At 37.7% G+C, this 18,828-nt stretch overlaps 1 protein-coding gene across 4 annotated transcripts in view; it reads right to left on the minus strand.

The window, feature by feature from the left end:
* RYR3 (ryanodine receptor 3) overlaps positions 1-18,828 on the minus strand; it is a 477,900-nt gene that overhangs the window by 126,897 nt on the left and 332,175 nt on the right. For all 4 annotated transcript variants that reach the window (XM_063439165.1, XM_063439168.1, XM_063439167.1 and 1 more), the window contains exons 54-63: positions 14,117-14,263; positions 13,037-13,099; positions 10,365-10,440; positions 9,932-10,055; positions 9,685-9,800; positions 9,119-9,186; positions 8,542-8,663; positions 7,348-7,397; positions 5,824-5,884; positions 4,609-4,847 (exon numbers count right to left, since the gene is read on the minus strand). In XM_063439165.1, the coding sequence (XP_063295235.1) occupies positions 4,609-4,847; positions 5,824-5,884; positions 7,348-7,397; positions 8,542-8,663; positions 9,119-9,186; positions 9,685-9,800; positions 9,932-10,055; positions 10,365-10,440; positions 13,037-13,099; positions 14,117-14,263 (1,066 nt within the window). The remainder of the gene's footprint in view (positions 1-4,608; positions 4,848-5,823; positions 5,885-7,347; positions 7,398-8,541; positions 8,664-9,118; positions 9,187-9,684; positions 9,801-9,931; positions 10,056-10,364; positions 10,441-13,036; positions 13,100-14,116; positions 14,264-18,828) is intronic.

Here is an 18,828-nt window from a genome sequence, read left to right on the forward strand (position 1 = left end):
CAGATAATCCGGCTCTGATTCAATCTTATTTTGTTCTAGCTTTCTTTAATGTTTTGTTTATTATCATTATTATTATATAACTGTTGAGCACCCTCAAGTCATATTAGGCATGTATCCCATTACATTGGAATGTATTTTTGTTTCTTTATTTATAAAACATAAGAGATTCTAGATCTGGCTGTTATTCTGAGAATTTTAGCAGAAACATGTGTTTTTCAAAAGCCTTCACTGAGTTAATCATCATCTTATCTTACCTAGGAATACACCACAAAAATGTCTAAATATAAATGCTAGTGGATGTTTTATAAATGGATACCAAATAAGTATGTAGAACGTTGACTCCAACGTGTGATTGAAAATGGCCCTATTTGGTCACAGTGCGGAACAGTATAACTTTACAAATCTCCTTCTTTCTACACACAGGTAAGAGTTCAAAAGTTATCAGGACTAAATGATAACATATCATTTACCTACAATGTTGACGTACAATATCATACGCCACTACAGCACACACAAAAGAGTGTAATATGCTACAAGATCAGCAAGCAAAGTTACAGCTTTAGTTAGACTGAAAAAGGCACATACCGGTATATCAAGTTGAACCTTTACAAGAACTGGCATTTGTTGACCCGGAGTAATGCAACAATTTAAACATATATGACATTAGGTCATGCCCTGCCCCAGCAACCATAAAAATACTTCACTGTCAGACATGTATTGACCAACCATGCATGTATGTCTGATAGAAAGGTAAATAGCCTATCATGATATCAAAAGAATTTGAGAAATCAGCCTATATGAGTTGCATATTTCACAGACCTAACTGAAAACATATTTTTCTTTTACTGCATATGAAGTATCAATTCCCACACCTGACTAAAGTACACAGTATATATGTAAGGTTGTTATTACACAACAGACAAATATTTTTTGTATAGAGAAATAGTTCTAGTGATTTTAATGGGACAACTACAACCATGCATTAATATTACCTATTTCTGTTAATGAAAACCTGAGTCCCAACATCCAATGATAAAATAATCATTAAAGTCAGTTACTGGCAGGACTGGTTATAAGAACAAGGGGAAAAAAATTGGAAAGACTGTGGTTACAAAGTATAAGGGGACTGGCATATTAACATGGGTGGATCTTGATATGTACATAGCAATACCAGGTCGTTCTCACAGCATCATAAAAGCCAATTCTTACATACTGCTTCTTTTTTGACGCCCTATCTTATCATTCCATAAAAGATTGTTCCCTGGTTTTAAAATATGTACTCCAACAATATCAGGGTATGGCTCGATTCCCTGGTTTTAATTGTCACCTGCCAATCTATATTGTCTTTTGCTTCACAGTATCCCATTCACATCTTACCTACATTATAATAATAAAATGGTCCTCTCTATTCCAGTTCTCAAATCTTAATTCTTACATTACTCCATTATGTTTCCTTATTAGAAAGGTGATAGAGATCTTCCGTAATTCTGCCCTTTCCATAAAGCCCTGAGCTCCTAATTTTCTGCTCAATGAATAGTCTCCATAAGAAAAATAAAGTGGAGTCCCTTAATAACTAGGACATTAGTAGATTACCCTATATGCTAGCAGTCTTGCTCATCATTAGCCTTGAAGAGGTTGAATGAAGCCAGCCACAAACAAATGAGTAATACATCTTAAAGCAACAGCTTAATGTCTTCATTATCCAATTAGCAGTCTCATGCACAGTAAATGGATGTATCTAAATTAAGCTAATTACAGTGGAGTAAGTAGAGCAGAGGTTAGGGGACCAGGGCTGACAAAAGAGTTATGTCACTATAAATATTTAATTTTTATTGGGATAATGGCTGGCAGGTTATTTTATTATAATACAGGTCAAATAATTGGATACTTCTTTATGATATAAATGGAGCTGGAAGGTGGGATTTCCTTCAAGACCTTGGTTTGGAGAACATGTAGATAATGAGAAAGAGGTGTCAATGTCAATGTACTAAAGGCAACCCCTGTACTATCCATTATATTATTAACCCCATTCCAAAAACACCACAACATTTAATGATAGGGCAAGAGTTAAGCACTGCCTCTGCTTAGTATATATTTAAGTCTAAACACTCGTGTGGAAAACAGAGCATTTACTAAAACCACTGTGGTTTACCATAAAATCATGGAGAACAATATTTGTTTTTTATTCTTCCAACTCAACACACAATATGTTAATGAGTGGGTCAAATGTGGTCCTTGTGATCCTGCTTAGTTTATTTGTCCAACAAGCAGCAAGGATAATAAGATGGGGTCGTGTGTGGTTCTCCTGGTTTTCTTATGCTGGTCCTGGGAATCTCATTCAATTTTTAAAAAATCTGTTTATTTAAGTGATTGTGTCACAGGTTAGAGATGCTTTTCTGCATTGAAAACTTTAACTTGTTATACTACATTCAATTATGCAGGTAGGGTTAGGTAGTTAATACAGCAAGCAAGTATTTTTACCACTTTAGAACAACTGAAGACATCCATTAGTTTTTCAGCTATATAGGATTAGGTTTAGGTAAAAAGCTTGTTAATGAGATATGCCATTGATCTGTCAGAGGCTTAAGTAATTATCAGTGATTTTCTTCCCCCATCAATGAGATCAGGTTGCTGGTAATAACACTGTATAGGTTTGTGGAACTGCAAGCGTTGCTATGTCTTGCATTCAGGTAGCAGGGCACAGGTAACAACATAGGAGGAAAGCCCAAAATAAATCATAATAGCTGTTTTATCGTACCTAATGTCCAATAACACAGACTCCAAAATCTTTTTTTGCTGATAAAAATGCTGAATACACAACTTTTCAATCGTAGCAACTGCACTGTGAGTGTACCTGCTACTGTAGGCTGCCTATGACACAACCCGATCCTCACCCCCATACCTTTTTGTCCCCTGCTCATTTCACTCTGTTTTGATTGCCATCCAGTGCTTCTCTGCAGCAAAATGGAGGATCAACATCAGTATTAAATATTTTGGACTTCGGAGAGCCTTTTTAAATATATAAAATAAATTCATATAATGCATAATAATGCATTATATATAATCCTTTAAAAAGGTGCATTTATTAACATACAGTTCTCCTTTAAACACAAATTCACTAATGACAAGAATTGTGCATGGCACAAAAACAAAAAAATTGGTTCGTCCAGTCAGGGTGCGGGTGGGGGGCATTTTGTTCAGTCGATCTAATATTGTCCATGCGTCCTGTTCAGATTGCCAGAATTTTGTCAATGCAAATTTTCGGAACATAAGAAAATCGTCAAAAACTGGCCAATCAGTGGACTGACCCTGACGAAAGTTCCACTTGAGAACTGAAACGTTGATTCACTACGGCAGATGCCTGAATAAAAGATACGTTTTTTTTTCACCATACTTTTAAGACCCTGGAGTGCTATCTTTACATCATCTATTCTATATATGATTGCTGATAAGCACAGGGATTTTTTTCCCTCACAACAGGAGTCCAAGCATTGGCAATATAATATATATACATAAAACAATTATTATTTCCTGAAGATAATTCCAATCAAAATTTGGTCGACCAAATCCCAATTGAATTTTGACTGATTAAAATGGTAGTTTACCATTCTTACTTGATTCACATTCAGTCAACATTCACTCAATTGTGTGTTTTCTTACTTGTGAGCATTCAGCATTCAGAATTTAAGAATCCAGTCCAGCGGAACCCTAATTTATTTAATTAGTGGCAGTCCCCTAACCATTAATCATGTCTTTCTTTGCTGCCACAGGCACAACTCTGAATCACAAATAAACCGAACCAGCTTATCCGTTGTCTGGTTCAGTTTATTCAGAACTTGGTCATATGGCGCTTCAGAGTTATGGAATTCGGATAACTTGCCAATTGCCCATAGTCAGATGAATTCCAATTTGTGACTAACCAAATGCACAAGTCTATTAAACACCAGCTTGTTTATTTACATTTTTTCGGTGACGTTGTGCTATACTTTGTATATAGAACTTGTCCTTATTTAAGGCAGACATTGTTTCCATTTTGTCATGTTTGGTTAAAATGTGTACACCTATATCAGCATTAGATTGCAATCTCATGGAATGTTAGATTATTTGACTTAGTCCATCACTGTTCCGATGTATGCATATCCTGCATGCTAACAGCGTAAGATTGGCCTCTTATGGTAAAAGCTTACAAAGAAAGCAGTATGCATGGATCACTCGGTTCACCAAACCCTTAATGATTGTACATGAAAGTTCTCCCTATTTTGCAGATCTTATAACAGAGCATAAAAGACTGAAATATTTTCAAACGTGCATATTTTCAGCCACTAACAGTCATAGTTTGGCTCCCCCTATCCTATAGACTTATACACTCACAACTTTAAACATTGTGTTTCTCTCAAAAATGCTGAAAAGTCATTTAATTAATCACTGAAAAAGATGAAAGTTGGAAAATCTCCAGTTTTGCTCGATGGAAACCATAACATTAGTTTCATGTTGCAAGGTTTATGTGACAGTTTAGTAGGTACTTAGTAATGGTAATGCCCCATATTCTACTGTAATATTGTAAAACACATTTAGCAATGGATGGGAAATAATTATAAATCAACGTACAAAGCAAATCCACTCCAAACTGATGGCGGGCCACATGCTCAAAGATGGAAGTTAAGATTGGCAAGAGGGCCACTGTGGTGTAATTAATATTCTGTGAAACGCCTTTCATTTGGGTTCTTGAGTGAGTAAATTTCCCCAGCTTAAGGTTCTCTAAGGTTTTCTCAAGATCTTCAGCAGCATTTTCAAAAAAAGCACGAACACCAGCCTTCACCAATTCTGATCCAGACTTCATCACTGTACTAAGATATTAAAAAAACATGATTACTTTGCTGTAAAATTAAAATGGTGCGATTTACTTGCTAACAGGTGCAAAGTCAGAGAGCGCAAATTCTCACTTTCATCTACTAGGTCTCAAAGAAAAATAACCAAGACTTTGCACCCTGAGCCCTTCATCTCTTGCTTCTCACACAGTGAAGGAACATCATATAAAATATGATGTTGTGACATTAATCTACAATTTAAGTACGCTGTTGTTTATTTTTAAAATAGCATCACAAAATAAGTTATAAAACTAGATTTCAGGGTGATTTTAATACATCAGCATGCACAATGGATAAAATTCATTTTTATTATTATATTTTTATAAAATTATGTTACATTTATATATGTAAATATGTGTGTTCTCATAAAAATTATGAGGCTGAACTTGATGGACCATCTCTCTTTTCAGTCCATGTAACTATGTATCCTAGAGCAGGGCTGATCAACACATGCGGAGCAGACCAGATGGGTCCTTCAAGGATTTTTGTCCAAAGGCTTTATTGCATCGCACAATTTATTTAATAAGGCTTAACTGTTGCATCTGGATGAGCTACAACCCTTACTATTTGAAATGTTGGACAGTGATGTATAAACTTAAATTAATGCCGTCAATTTCTGCCATGGCATGTCACAAACAGTTATGTGGACAAATGGAGTGTGACCATTTCTCAAAATATTGTAGCCACACTATGTAAACATTTACATTGAAACAAGACACATTAAATACACACTTTCTCCATTTGTATTTAGCAGATGCATACTAATTTGCGATACCCTTTGCCAGTATTCAGGCAATGAAAATCTGAAACTATATTGAGATTTATGTGCGTTGTTGTGACTCCCTTTGGCATAAAAAAAAAAAAATTATTACTTTTGTTTTTAAAAGCAGCACACAAAGCTAAACAGAATGTAAATCCCTTACTAGGTAAAAACTACTTAGAAAATAACATTTACCGTGTGTCAAGTGTTTGGGCGAGTATGTGTAGACAGCTCACCATGGTGGAAGAATCACTTCCTGTAAAAGATATATAAGTGTTGACATTACTGAATGCACACAAAATGATGTTAAACACGATACGGATTATGTGCTATTATATGATCTTGTTACTTAGGGACTCTAGCATATAATGTCTAGTTTAGCAGTAAATGAGCTGCTGACAGACAGCAGGTTGATTGATGACATACAAGGTAATTGGAATTATAGTGGACTGGACAAAAAAAAAAAGCTTTTAGGGGAAAATCGCTGATAAACAGTGGTAAAGATTAATTTAGAATGTTTTGTAAACTGTTCCACGAACCAATCTTTCTAAAAGAGATTACACAGGATGCAAACTATGGCAAAGGTATGCACAATACATCCATATGACCTGCACTGGAACCACGTGTGCGTGTTATAATCAATGTAAGGTGTTAATGCGGCCATCCAAATAAACAAATAGTGCCCCTCCTGAATAATTTATATTTTACATTGTATCATGCTCATACCATATCCATGTCGACGTACAATTCTAACCATACACTGTTAAAATATGAAAAATAGTGACCTTGTACATTGCGATACGTGTTAGATCAAAATGTTAATGTATTAATATCCACATGGTTATAGAGTGTGCATTGTGTACCACAGCAAAAATGTATATGACTTGTGTACAACTGTAATACATGTGTTTAACCCTTTCTCACAGCTCTTTGCTTAACAGTAATTTAGCAGAAGTACAATTTGAAAAATGCATCTGTGATTAGCTAGCAAAGCAACATGAGCAGTTTTATGATACAAACCCAACACAAACTCATTCATATGCAATGCAACATTTCCATTCAATACTTAATTATTTTCTGTCATACCATCCATTTAACTAGCCATTATTTCATAAAAAATGTAAACAAATAATATGTTTGAATTTACCAGTAATAATATTGTCAATTCATGGTTACTAAGCACTGATCCATTTTTTACATATTTGAGATTAGCTCTGCACTAGTAAAGTGCTTTTGCAAATAAAATGGTGACAAAGTTTCTGCACTTTCCTAAAACACAGCCAGGCAGTATAGTAACTGGACAATTTTAAACACACATTTGTTAAAATGACAAAACAGAAACCATTTTTATGTCAGCAAGTTGTCTTAAAGTCTTTGCATCACAGAACACTGAACAGTGGCCTGCTCACCCTCTCCCTGACACTCAATTCGTTAGTTGTTAGAATTTATAAAAACATGAAATGTCGTGTGTTATTGACTGAAACATAAAAGTAAACCTCACACAGTCTTTAGACTTGTAACAGTCATCAGGTTGTCATAAAATAAATAATGAAAAAACTAAAAATATATATTCACTCAAGCCATTCATCTAACAAAATCCATAACAGAAAAACAGGCAGGTAGACATGCCTCAAACATAAATACTGTTGTTGTTTGTTAAATGTTCAGAGCCCTGGTGTTAACACTTTCACTTTAATGACCTTAATCACAATGACTTACCAAAGAGTGAAATCCTATGTCTGACAAGAGCTGCCAGTTTGCAGAACAGACTGAAGCAGAGAAGAAGAAAGATGAAGAGAAATGAATGAAAACAAGTTTCAGTTGAGGAAAAGAGAGAATTGTGTTAGGGGAAAAAAAAGAAGCAATACTCACAGCTAAGTGGACCAACCCTTATTTTGGTTCATAAATTGTTTGAGAATTCCTTTCAAATTAAAATTCAATAATCCTTCAAAGTACAAATGACAAATGATCTTACATACCAATATATGGCACATGACTCCGGTCACATGTGAGTAAAATGACAAATCTCGTGAAAATGATCTATCGATCTATCAATCCTTTTTCACAATGGTCTTCCCCACAATGTCAGTACAATATGACTATCATATGTTTTCATTCTTAATAATTACTTAATTCCATTTATGAAAGTCTCCCATGCCTCGTGTACACTGCACAATCCCCAACTCGTTCTGCCAAATTCTCTCACAGAATTTTTTTTGTGAGATTTTATTTTAGATGTATGTTATTCTCGAATGTTTTCACATTTAAAAATAACATAAACACACAAAAAAAATACTTATTTGCTCTTCATTTTTTAATTACTGTACATTCATGTCAAATGACTTCACCTTAGAATTAATCAGTCTCCACAAAAACTATATTAGTACAGTTTTTACTTGGTTAAACTAAATATTCTGTAGTAGACTTTGGATTTTAAAAAGTTGAGAAAACAATAATAATGGCTTAAGTTACAAATGTTGTGAAATCTGTACTATAAGGGAACAGCTACCTTGTATCAATTGTCGTGATTTATGTCCAAGAAAAATTAACCAAGTTAAACATGAGATATGGTGAGAACAGCTGACTTAAAAATGTAGGATGAAGCAGGAGATTTTTTCGAGATAAGACACTGAGCAGAATTATCAGACATATTGTATACGTGTTCTAAAATATGGCTAGTCATTTGATACTTAAATATTATACTACCTTTCTACACCCTGCAGTGGCTCCAGGCCCATTCAAGATATTTTTTGCTTCTGTGTTTTGTCATCGCCTGGGACAGTGATGGCTAACCCATACTTATAAACCACAGATCCATGATAGCTAATTGAGTGCCGTAGGTAGTTTAATTCACAAACATAAAGGATGTCCACGTTAAGAATATCTCGGTGTCTCTGATGTTTCTATACATACCTTGCCACCATCTCTTTTTCTTTGTTTGAGGCATACCCGCTGCTGCTGAGAGTTTTAATTGGGGAGGAGAGAAAGTAGAGGCAATGGTTCTTAAAGTACTGGTCAACTAGCGGGAGTAGAACCTTGAAAAAGAAAAAGAAGAGATCTCTGGTTTACCTGGATCATCTGCAACATAATGCGATGAATAATCTGACAGATGGATACTAACAGAATCTAAGTAGAGCAGATGGTAATTTCATATCAAGGTCTCACAGATGAGCACGTTAAGAACGGCAGAGTTTATTTATTCACTGAGCATTGTACAACGTTGATAATAGCTTGTTCCTCATCTTTAACAGCAGAGCGGGCATGATCTATCACTGATAGAATATATGTTGTATTTTTCTTTCTTAACTGTTTTAAGGCCTCCAGTATTTAAGTACCATGCAGACAATGAAACAAAATATCCTAGATATAAACAGCTCTCAGGATACAATAAATCTAATATTAAAAGGGGGAGGCAGATGATAAATGGTAATTAGAGGGATCTGAACAAGCTATATCTAGAGTGGCTGTAGTGATTCATTTTTATGCTCACCTTTGCAAAAAATTTGATTTCTTGTTCGTGTGGGGATTTCTCACTTTTACCACTGCCAACAACAGCCTCTGTTGAGATACATATATGGCACATGCAAGAATTTTACTGCATCTGATTTATTTTAAGAATAGATTGATTAAATAACGAACAATGCATATACGGTATTCCTTATTCCCCCATCATGAAATTTAAAGCATTTAGATTACTCTCACAAATTTAACTGTATAGACATCGGATAAATCAATGTTTTCATTAACCATTTCACTGGTAACTAGTAAAACAGCAACTTGTATCTGAACTTACCAATGCTACTCAGTATTTTTAAATCTGTTGTATGTTATAAAGTGAAAAATAACAAAACTAGTATATCTATTGTTGGCTAGTCTGAGAATATAAACACCACTCTGGAAAACAATGAAAAAGTCCTGTGATATTCTAACTGGCAAAATAAAACATGGTTACAAAGGAACACATTCTAGCATGGAATATCTAAAATGAATGCTTGAACCACAATTTTAAATCCTGTACAAGTAGAAAACGAAGTCTGTCATACATGAGATTCTTACCCAAATGTGCAATGAACTCCTGTGCAGAGTCCACGTATTGGAGAACCTTTTTCAAGAATTTAAAAGCAAATCTCTTCTCCATGGAGGAAGCGTCCAGCTCCATATCCTTCAATCCCCTAGTGTTAATCACACAAATCAGACACATTACCAGATGGAGTTTTGAAAATAACGCAAATTAATTTGAACTCAAGCAGAACAACAAAAGATACTTTGATACATTGCAGAATAAGAAAACATTGTTTTCTACCTGGATATGGCATATCCGTTCACTTGCAGGAACTTGAAAAGCTCCTGAGCCTTCTCTCGATCTCGAGCTTTCTCTTTTGCTGTTAAGGTGTCATATGGAACCAGCAATGGGTGGCTTCCCCCACCTGCAACGAGAGACACCAATAGTTCATCTACTGCACATTTGACACAGAGAGGGCTTATCTATAACATTTAAGTTTGCAGAGTGAGCAAACTTATTTAAAGTATAGACACGCTTGTTGCCTAATTAAAGCTTAGTCTTTGGAGCAGAGTTATACGTCTTGATGGCTTTTTCTGTGTTATTAACAGGTTCACACAGGTGCTCTGTCACTAAGGACAAGATGGACATTTTCTTCCCACTGGACGCCATTTTGTTGTAGGATTATTGATACAGTCACGCCACAAGGGGAATTATTGGAAGGTCTTTCTCTCACCTTTGCTCTCCAGTTCCATCTTTTTCTTTTTTGCCCAAATGTTATGGTAGTTTTCCGCCATCACTTCAACCATTCCCTTCATGAATACAGGAAGCAAAGATATTTGGTCATAATTAAAGATTTTGTGTACCCTAATCTTACATTAAAACCAACTCTGTAATAAGAGAACACAATATTTACTTAGCCTTACTGTCTGGAAATGTCGGGTGTAAAATTTATGGAAATCCATTTATATTGGAATTTAAATAATTCTCTTTATGAAATTAGACACAGTAATTTTTAATGTTATTTTTGGTGCCAGAACTAAAAAAACAACAACTTTTCAGAGTGTGAAACATGCCAGCATGAAGGATTGTATTTCCATCTCTAACATATTTAAACATGTGGAAAAATGTTGCCTTTTTAGGACTGAATTAGATTTTGGTCTCTCCCGTTTGGTACATAAAATCCATGTCACTGATATCCATTGTGCCTTACATTGAGATCATTATACACAAACAAGGAGAGCTGACAAATACCGAGAGCCTTGAAATGTCATATACACACACCACAAACCTCTGGCACTGAAACATAATATACGCAGTGGAGTACATATCGCGATCGCAGCTGCGACCGGGTCTGTCACTCCAGGGGGCCCGGCTGTAATGAAGCTCCCTGTACCCCTAGCTGGGTACCTCTGCCAAGGACTGCTTCCTAGCTGGAACAGGGGACAAACCACAGCACTTCTGCTCACAGTCGCCGTGGTTGGACTGGGGCCCTGGAACCGAATGGGGAACTCACTTTATCCACCCCCAGGCACTTGATGACACTTAGTCCTGGAAGTTCTAGTCCTTACAATGACTTTCCCTTTTGAATCCTCCACACTAGAACAAGCTGGAGTAGTGATTAGCCCTCTCCTCTCCCAGTGACCAGACGACACATAGTTCTGGGATTACAAGCTGGAATGTTTTAAACTGGCCAGATGGCCTGCTTTTATACAGTTTAGACACAGTCAAACACACCAATAACACTCCCACACAACACAGGATAATCCCTCCCCCTAGACCTGAGAGGAGATTAGTTACAAGCAAACATCTAACATACTCCTCCCCTGTGCCTGAGAGATAATTACCTGAGCACACAAACATAAAATTTAATTATCTCTCAGTACAGAAACAGGCAATATAACAAAACAAAAAAAAAACATATGAAAACCCCACAAAGGTCACATCCACTGATAGCCCCGATCTGGGTAACCAACATTTCCAAAAATCGGTTCAAGATTTCCATGGAAGTCATAATTGTGACAGACCGTGCACATGGTCCTATGCCCAAAACAGTTCCATGAAACCAGTGCTAATGGTCTGTCAAGTTCGGTAGTTTAAAACCGAACAAACTACCGAAAGAAATCAATAGTTCTACCCTGGAACACAGTGTCAATTGGGCTTAACAAGCTCCCGGGTGGTCTCTGATTCGTGCAGTTGTTCGGTTCCAGAACAACATAGTCCCAAATCACACAAACGGAGTAGTTTGCAGGGTATTTTGTATGGCCCATAATCCTGGGGCAAGAGGCTGGCTAGCAGGCTCCTCCAGGAGCTCGTGGCAAACGACCAGACCATAGGGCATTTGTCACACTGGCCGCCCTGCGGACTCCTGCGACCAGGTGCCCGCCGCTATGTGTTGCGGCCCCGGTCCATGCCGTCTAACTGCCGGGGCCATACGTTAAGGGGCCCATCGGGTGGCCCATGCTGTTAGGGCAAACCGATGACTATGGATTTCCAGGGCGCTTTAACAGCACGACCGGGTCCCCTTTGATGACATCACAGTTGGGAGGAAGTGACTGCCCCATCACTCCTCCCAGCTTACAACGGGAGCCGCGTGGGAGGAAGAGAGGAGGGAGTCCGAGTGGAAACTCTGGCTCCCATCAGGCTGAGCCACCACTGGACCCCAGGGAAGTCACCCTCCTGCATCTAAAAGGTGACTAAAATATTTTGTATATGTGTGTGTTTGTTTGTATGTATGTGTGTATGAATGTTACTCTATATGTGTGTGTATGTTTGTCTGTGTGTCTGTGTATGTGTGTGTTTATATGTGTGTCTGTATATATGTGTCTGCGTGTGTATGTGTGTGTGTGTGTATGTGTGTTTGTCTGTATATATGTGTGTCTGTATGTATGTGTGTCTGTATGTATGTGTGTCTGTATGTCTGTGTGTCTGTATGTATGTGTGTGTACAGTGGCGTACATACAGGGGTCGCAGCTGCGACTTAGCCCGTCACTCCAAGGGGCCCGCCGCCCTGCGGACCCCTGCACCCGGGTGCCCGCCGCCATGTGTTGCGGCCCCGGCCCATGCGGTATAACCGCCGGTTGGTGGTGGTGGGGGGGGCCCCATGGATCGTGTGTACGCCACTGAATATATGCAAAACATAAATTAAAGGGGCAGTCTAGCACCATAACCATTACATGTCCTTAATGTGCTTCCCCTGGTCAAAACATTTGAGTGGGATCAACAAAACAGGGGATCTCTGAGGGATGCAGTAGAGACCAAAACTCATTGGTAGTTTAACTTTCCCATTAGGAATATCAATTTCATCCGTATTTGGATGCCTACAGGCACTATTATCACATTGGTTTATAGTAGCTATGGTGCTTAGAATACAATATGAATATTTTTAATTAGTCGGGAAATACAAACCTGCAGCTCTCTGGAGAGTACAACATTGCTCAAATCACTTGGGGTAGGGCTGTAACCATTTCCCTGAAAAAAAATATAAAGGGGGAGAAGTAATGACCAAATACACAAGATAATGAGAACATAATAATAAATATTGTATTGTTGTCTTTAACTTTATTAATATCTACCATATTTAAACTATTTTTAAATGTTTGATAGCTATGTCAATAAATTGTGTACTATTAATACTACGGACATGAAAACAATATTTTTCAATTATTTTCCAAAACACACACACAAAAAAAATAAAATAAAAAAAATCTGATGGTCATGACATAATTGGTGATGAAGCCGTTACTAGGCAAATCTGAACTATTCTTATTCTAAGGTCATTTATTTTGCTTGGCTTCAAAGCTAGTCAGTAGTAAGCTGCTCATTCGGTGTGCATTAACAGGATTGGTCAGTTACTCAGATAGTCAGGGGTACACTGCTCATTCAGTGTGAATTAACCTGACCAGAAAGGTGTGCAAATCGGGGTATTTATCTGTATCTGTACACATGATTAATCAGTAACCTGGCTAATCAGGAATCTTATTCTTTATTGGTGCACACCATTACTTGGCTATTCAAGGATATTGTTATGTATTGGTCAATGTTAATGGTCAATAACCTGGCCAATCAGGGATATTTTTCACTACAGCTACATATCATTGGACACTTGGCTAATCATGCATATTAGTGTATTAGTTTAACTTTCTTTTGCATGACCCAGAAAAGGCAAAAAATCTTGGTTCACAAGGAAAAATTCCTTCCTGACCCTTAAAAACAGTGATCGGCATTCATTTAGTCAACTATGATGGTTGTCATGAATCCATTAATTACATATGAAATCAGGATGGGGTGGCTGTTATATATATATATATATATATATATATAATTTTTTTGGTCAGTATAGCTACACATCCTTGGTCAGCTACCTGGCTATACAGAGGTATTTTTTTTGTACCCATCGGTTGGTTACCTTGATTAAGATGCAACACTCTCGTGTATGGAAAGACGAGATGCAAATTTCAGGGATAACACACTTAAAAGAACATTTACCTGGCTTGTTTGGGATATACTACGCATCTTCTCATTCTCCCTGTGCAGAGCCAAAGCTTCTCCTTCCTTGGTCCGTTCCACGCTCCAGCCCATTACCAACATAGTTTTGACCGACTCTCTGATAGGCCAGCGATAAATTTCTTTCTCCTATTGAATGACAGATGAATTATCAATGCGTCTTAAGAGCAGCCAGACACGTCTGTTCAGTACACAGTACTGTTCTTCTAATATTCACTAACTACAAGTGTGTTTTTTAGAAGGTCACTGCTATGAAATGTCACAGTTCATTGGGAATCTGTCTTAATTGCTTGAGTGAGCATTAGATCAACATTAAACCCTAGCAGGATAATATTTAATTTGAAATACAGATATTTTTTATTTTTTTTAGGGAGCAGCAAAGTCTTATAAGGACACTGTAGGCACTATAACAATTTGATCTCATGGAATGGAGCCCCTTGGCACTGTCCCTCCATTCAGTGTTAAACCATTTTCCGAGCAGTTTAAAACTGAATGAGGATCTCTTGTTTCCCATAGCCCCACTAGAGGCAGAGATTACATAGTTCCTTCTAGCCATACTGATTAATTCCTGAATGGGCATTGTCATAGGTTGAAAGTAGTCACTTGACACTGCTGAGAACTCTTGCATAGTATTAAAACATAAAAAATGGTTTAACACTGAATGGAAAGATTACACAAGTGAACTCCAGACAGTGTAGCCACTTTAAGGAGCTAAAACTGTTATAGTGCCTACAGTGTCCTGTTAAGAATCGGAACAAAATCAAGACTCAAACCACTTAGCAACATAACAAGGCAGGGAGGACAAAATAACACTGCAATTAAGAAATCTACCAGATACAAATGCGATAAAACACCTATTTTCTGTCTGGTAAGAACATGCTGTACATTACAAACATTTGTTTTAGTTTGAAGGTTATAAAAATCAAATGTATACCATTGAATTGAGCTATAACATGACTCCTTATAAAAAGCGTTTGTCGGCATGCTGTGTACATGCTTGCATCTCGCTAATGGAATTATTCCCAACTCAATTGCTCCCACGCCAATTGTTGAAACTGTCTGTTTATATGGCCTCCATTACTCACGCACTCCTTAATTTTCTCTTCTCGACAGCTGGCATCTGCTTGTGCCATCTCTCTATTAATCTCTGAATTACCTACAGTATTTCTCCAGTTTCCTTCTCATTGAACAAAAAGTTAAGATGTGAGGATTGTGCTAATTAACTGCACTTTTTTCCCCCTTGGCTAACGTCAATTATAGTGGATGAGCTTTCAAGAGTCTTTGCAAGAGGAGAGTGTCTATTGAAAGCTCATGCACTTGATTAACCCATGTGAGATGACATTTAATTTCATGAACAAATTACAATACCTTGAGCTTTCCTCCTCCCCACCTACTTAGTGCTAATGATTCCCTTCTGTTATTCAAACATAGGTGCATTCAACTGGTAACTAGCCAATGATACGTCATACCGACAAACCATAGAAATTTTAAGCTTAATACAAGTAATAGACTCTTGATTGTATGTTTAACATTTCCTAAAATCAGTTTAATGTAAGGTCAGTGATTTCTCTCTTTGTGCACATAGAGTCGGTTAACTAAACAGTAGACTTGTGCACAAACAGATGGAATATTCTTTTAGTTTTTAAATTTAAAATGATTTAGAACATATACCAACCAGAATATTCTGACTGGGATTGCATACGTTGGAGAGCCCTTATAAGACATTTTCCCATCATCAAAGTTCAATCTACGCAAAGGCCTATATGGGCTAGCTTTTTTTCTGGGTTTTGTCTTTCCTTTACTTTTCATTTGTGACTGGACTTAATTGGATTTTGTTTGTTCTTTATTTTTTATCTGATAAATAAGTTTTAAGAAGATAGAAGGCATTTGATGGTCCGAATACTTTTATTTTACTATTTTACTTCTAACAGGAAACAAGTTTATCCCCCCCCCCACTTCCCCCACCAACTAGTTTTAGTGTGAGTGTGATAGGAAGGGTATTTTTATTTGCAGGTGGTGACTAGGGGCTTAGGGTCCCCTAGGGAGTGGACAATGGTATGTCTAACCTTCCTTATATATTAACCAATGGGTATGGTCTGGAAGCACAATAGGTTCCCCTGTTCATTTTATTTAATAGCACCCACCTGCTGGCCATGGGTGGGAACATGGAAAAGACACAATTTTCACTCTGCTTTATTATGCTTTTCATTTCCTCCATGGGGGCATGGGGTAACTGTGCCAAGTCTTCCTTTTATTGTATTAACAACTGGGAAGCAATAGCTGCCCAGTCACTAGACTTTTATGACAGCGGACATGCCTCATCTGTGCATGGCAGGTGGGGGCATGAGGGGGGTTTCAAACCTTCCTTACACTTATATGGGGGTCATATTGAACCCCATATTTTTTTTGTAGCTTAGTTCAGAAAATACTTTATTAATCCATATATGTCCCATTTAATTGGGAGAGGGGGATTTAACTAACTAAATAAATGAATGCAATGGCCAAAATTTCATCTAACAAGTAATTCCCTCTTCATTTATTTTGTACATTACAATTCGGCCATTCACAAATAGTAAGAGAGTATGAATTGCCCGAAATTCGGACAAATGTACATTTGTCTGAAACTGAATGCAGAAGTCTAATAAACAGTGAAATGTATTGAACTGAAAACAGATTTGCAAAAAAAAATCTCGTATTTCACTGTAACTACTTGGCTTGGTTACTATAGCCTGAATTTTGCAAATAATTTTTAAATGTTAACCTAAATTCGCCGTTAAATAAACATCAGCAGTGAATGGAGACAAAATGAAAATGAACTGCCAAAATAAGGAAAGAATAATCCATCTGGAAAATTAACTGAATTGGAGAATTTTTCATCTAAACCAATAAATTCTACAATTCTCTATTTTCTTGAAGGAGGGCTATAGGGATTTTTAAGAAACGATCGTCTGGGGTTGCTGTATCTCTCGTGCAGAGAGAACTTGCTGGCATTTCGGATCTGGACTACCCGTATGGGTGGGACCAGTCTGATATGCTTCAGATATGTTCTCTCTGTAATGGCACAAGATGAGCTAAAACCAGCTTGAGTTCTGAGCGGGGACCTACCGAAGGGCAGGCTATTTCAGTTGCTGTCCGTTCTCAGAATACTCTTGCGACCCGTTTTTTCTCTCCTTAAGTTTAAAGGGTAATCCAGACGTGGACCCCTTGCTCACGGTGCCTAGAGAGATATTAGCTATGCCTCACTGATGATGCCTAACAAGGCTGAAACGATCGTCTGGGGTTGCTGTATCTCTCGTGCAGAGAGAACTTGCTGGCATTTCGGATCTGGACTACCCGTATGGGTGGGACCAGTCTGATATGCTTCAGATATGTTCTCTCTGTAATGGCACAAGATGAGCTAAAACCAGCTTGAGTTCTGAGCGGGGACCTACCGAAGGGCAGGCTATTTCAGTTGCTGTCCGTTCTCAGAATACTCTTGCGACCCATTTTTTCTCTCCTTAAGTTTAAAGGGTAATCCAGACGTGGACCCCTTGCTCACGGTGCCTAGAGAGATATTAGCTATGCCTCACTGATGATGCCTAACAAGGCTGAAACGATCGTCTGGGGTTGCTGTATCTCTCGTGCAGAGAGAACTTGCTGGCATTTCGGATCTGGACTACCCGTATGGGTGGGACCAGTCTGATATGCTTCAGATATGTTCTCTCTGTAATGGCACAAGATGAGCTAAAACCAGCTTGAGTTCTGAGCGGGGACCTACCGAAGGGCAGGCTATTTCAGTTGCTGTCCGTTCTCAGAATACTCTTGCGACCCGTTTTTTCTCTCCTTAAGTTTAAAGGGTAATCCAGACGTGGACCCCTTGCTCACGGTGCCTAGAGAGATATTAGCTATGCCTCACTGATGATGCCTAACAAGGCTGAAACGATCGTCTGGGGTTGCTGTATCTCTCGTGCAGAGAGAACTTGCTGGCATTTCGGATCTGGACTACCCGTATGGGTGGGACCAGTCTGATATGCTTCAGATATGTTCTCTCTGTAATGGCACAAGATGAGCTAAAACCAGCTTGAGTTCTGAGCGGGGACCTACCGAAGGGCAGGCTATTTCAGTTGCTGTCCGTTCTCAGAATACTCTTGCGACCCGTTTTTTCTCTCTGTATATGTTTGGTTAATATATTTCCCTCTTAACAAACGACATCCTTAACTAATAGGGAGCTCCCACCTATGTTTTCGACTCTGAATATCTTGTCTTTTCCATCTTCCACTTATTGATTAAAGTGCTTCTTATTTAATATGTTTTTATTAAGTTGAGAATCAAGAGTACGGCATAATTATGTAACGCAATCTCCACACAAGTGCTTCTTTTGTGACTATTTGACCAATACAATGAAGGTGTATTTGGACAGAATATGCTTTTTTCTTTTGTTCATCTAATTACTGATCTTATTTTGACATTTCTTTTGCTGATGTGTTGTGGCAAGCAGCAATTAAACAAACAAAGAAGCAAAAAGTAATTGACCAAATCCAGCAGTCAATTACTAATCAAGAAGTCACAATAAACGTTAACGTTCCGATACAGTAATGGCAGGAGTTGCTGGTAATGCTTTTGGAAAAACTAAATATGGGAAAACTATACACCAAATAACATAGCTGGCTTATGTCTAATTCAGAGTAAAATCTCTGCAATGGCCATATCCTCCA

Source organism: Pelobates fuscus, chromosome 13 (assembly GCF_036172605.1).
Source record: "Pelobates fuscus isolate aPelFus1 chromosome 13, aPelFus1.pri, whole genome shotgun sequence".
Classification (NCBI taxonomy): domain Eukaryota; kingdom Metazoa; phylum Chordata; class Amphibia; order Anura; family Pelobatidae; genus Pelobates; species Pelobates fuscus.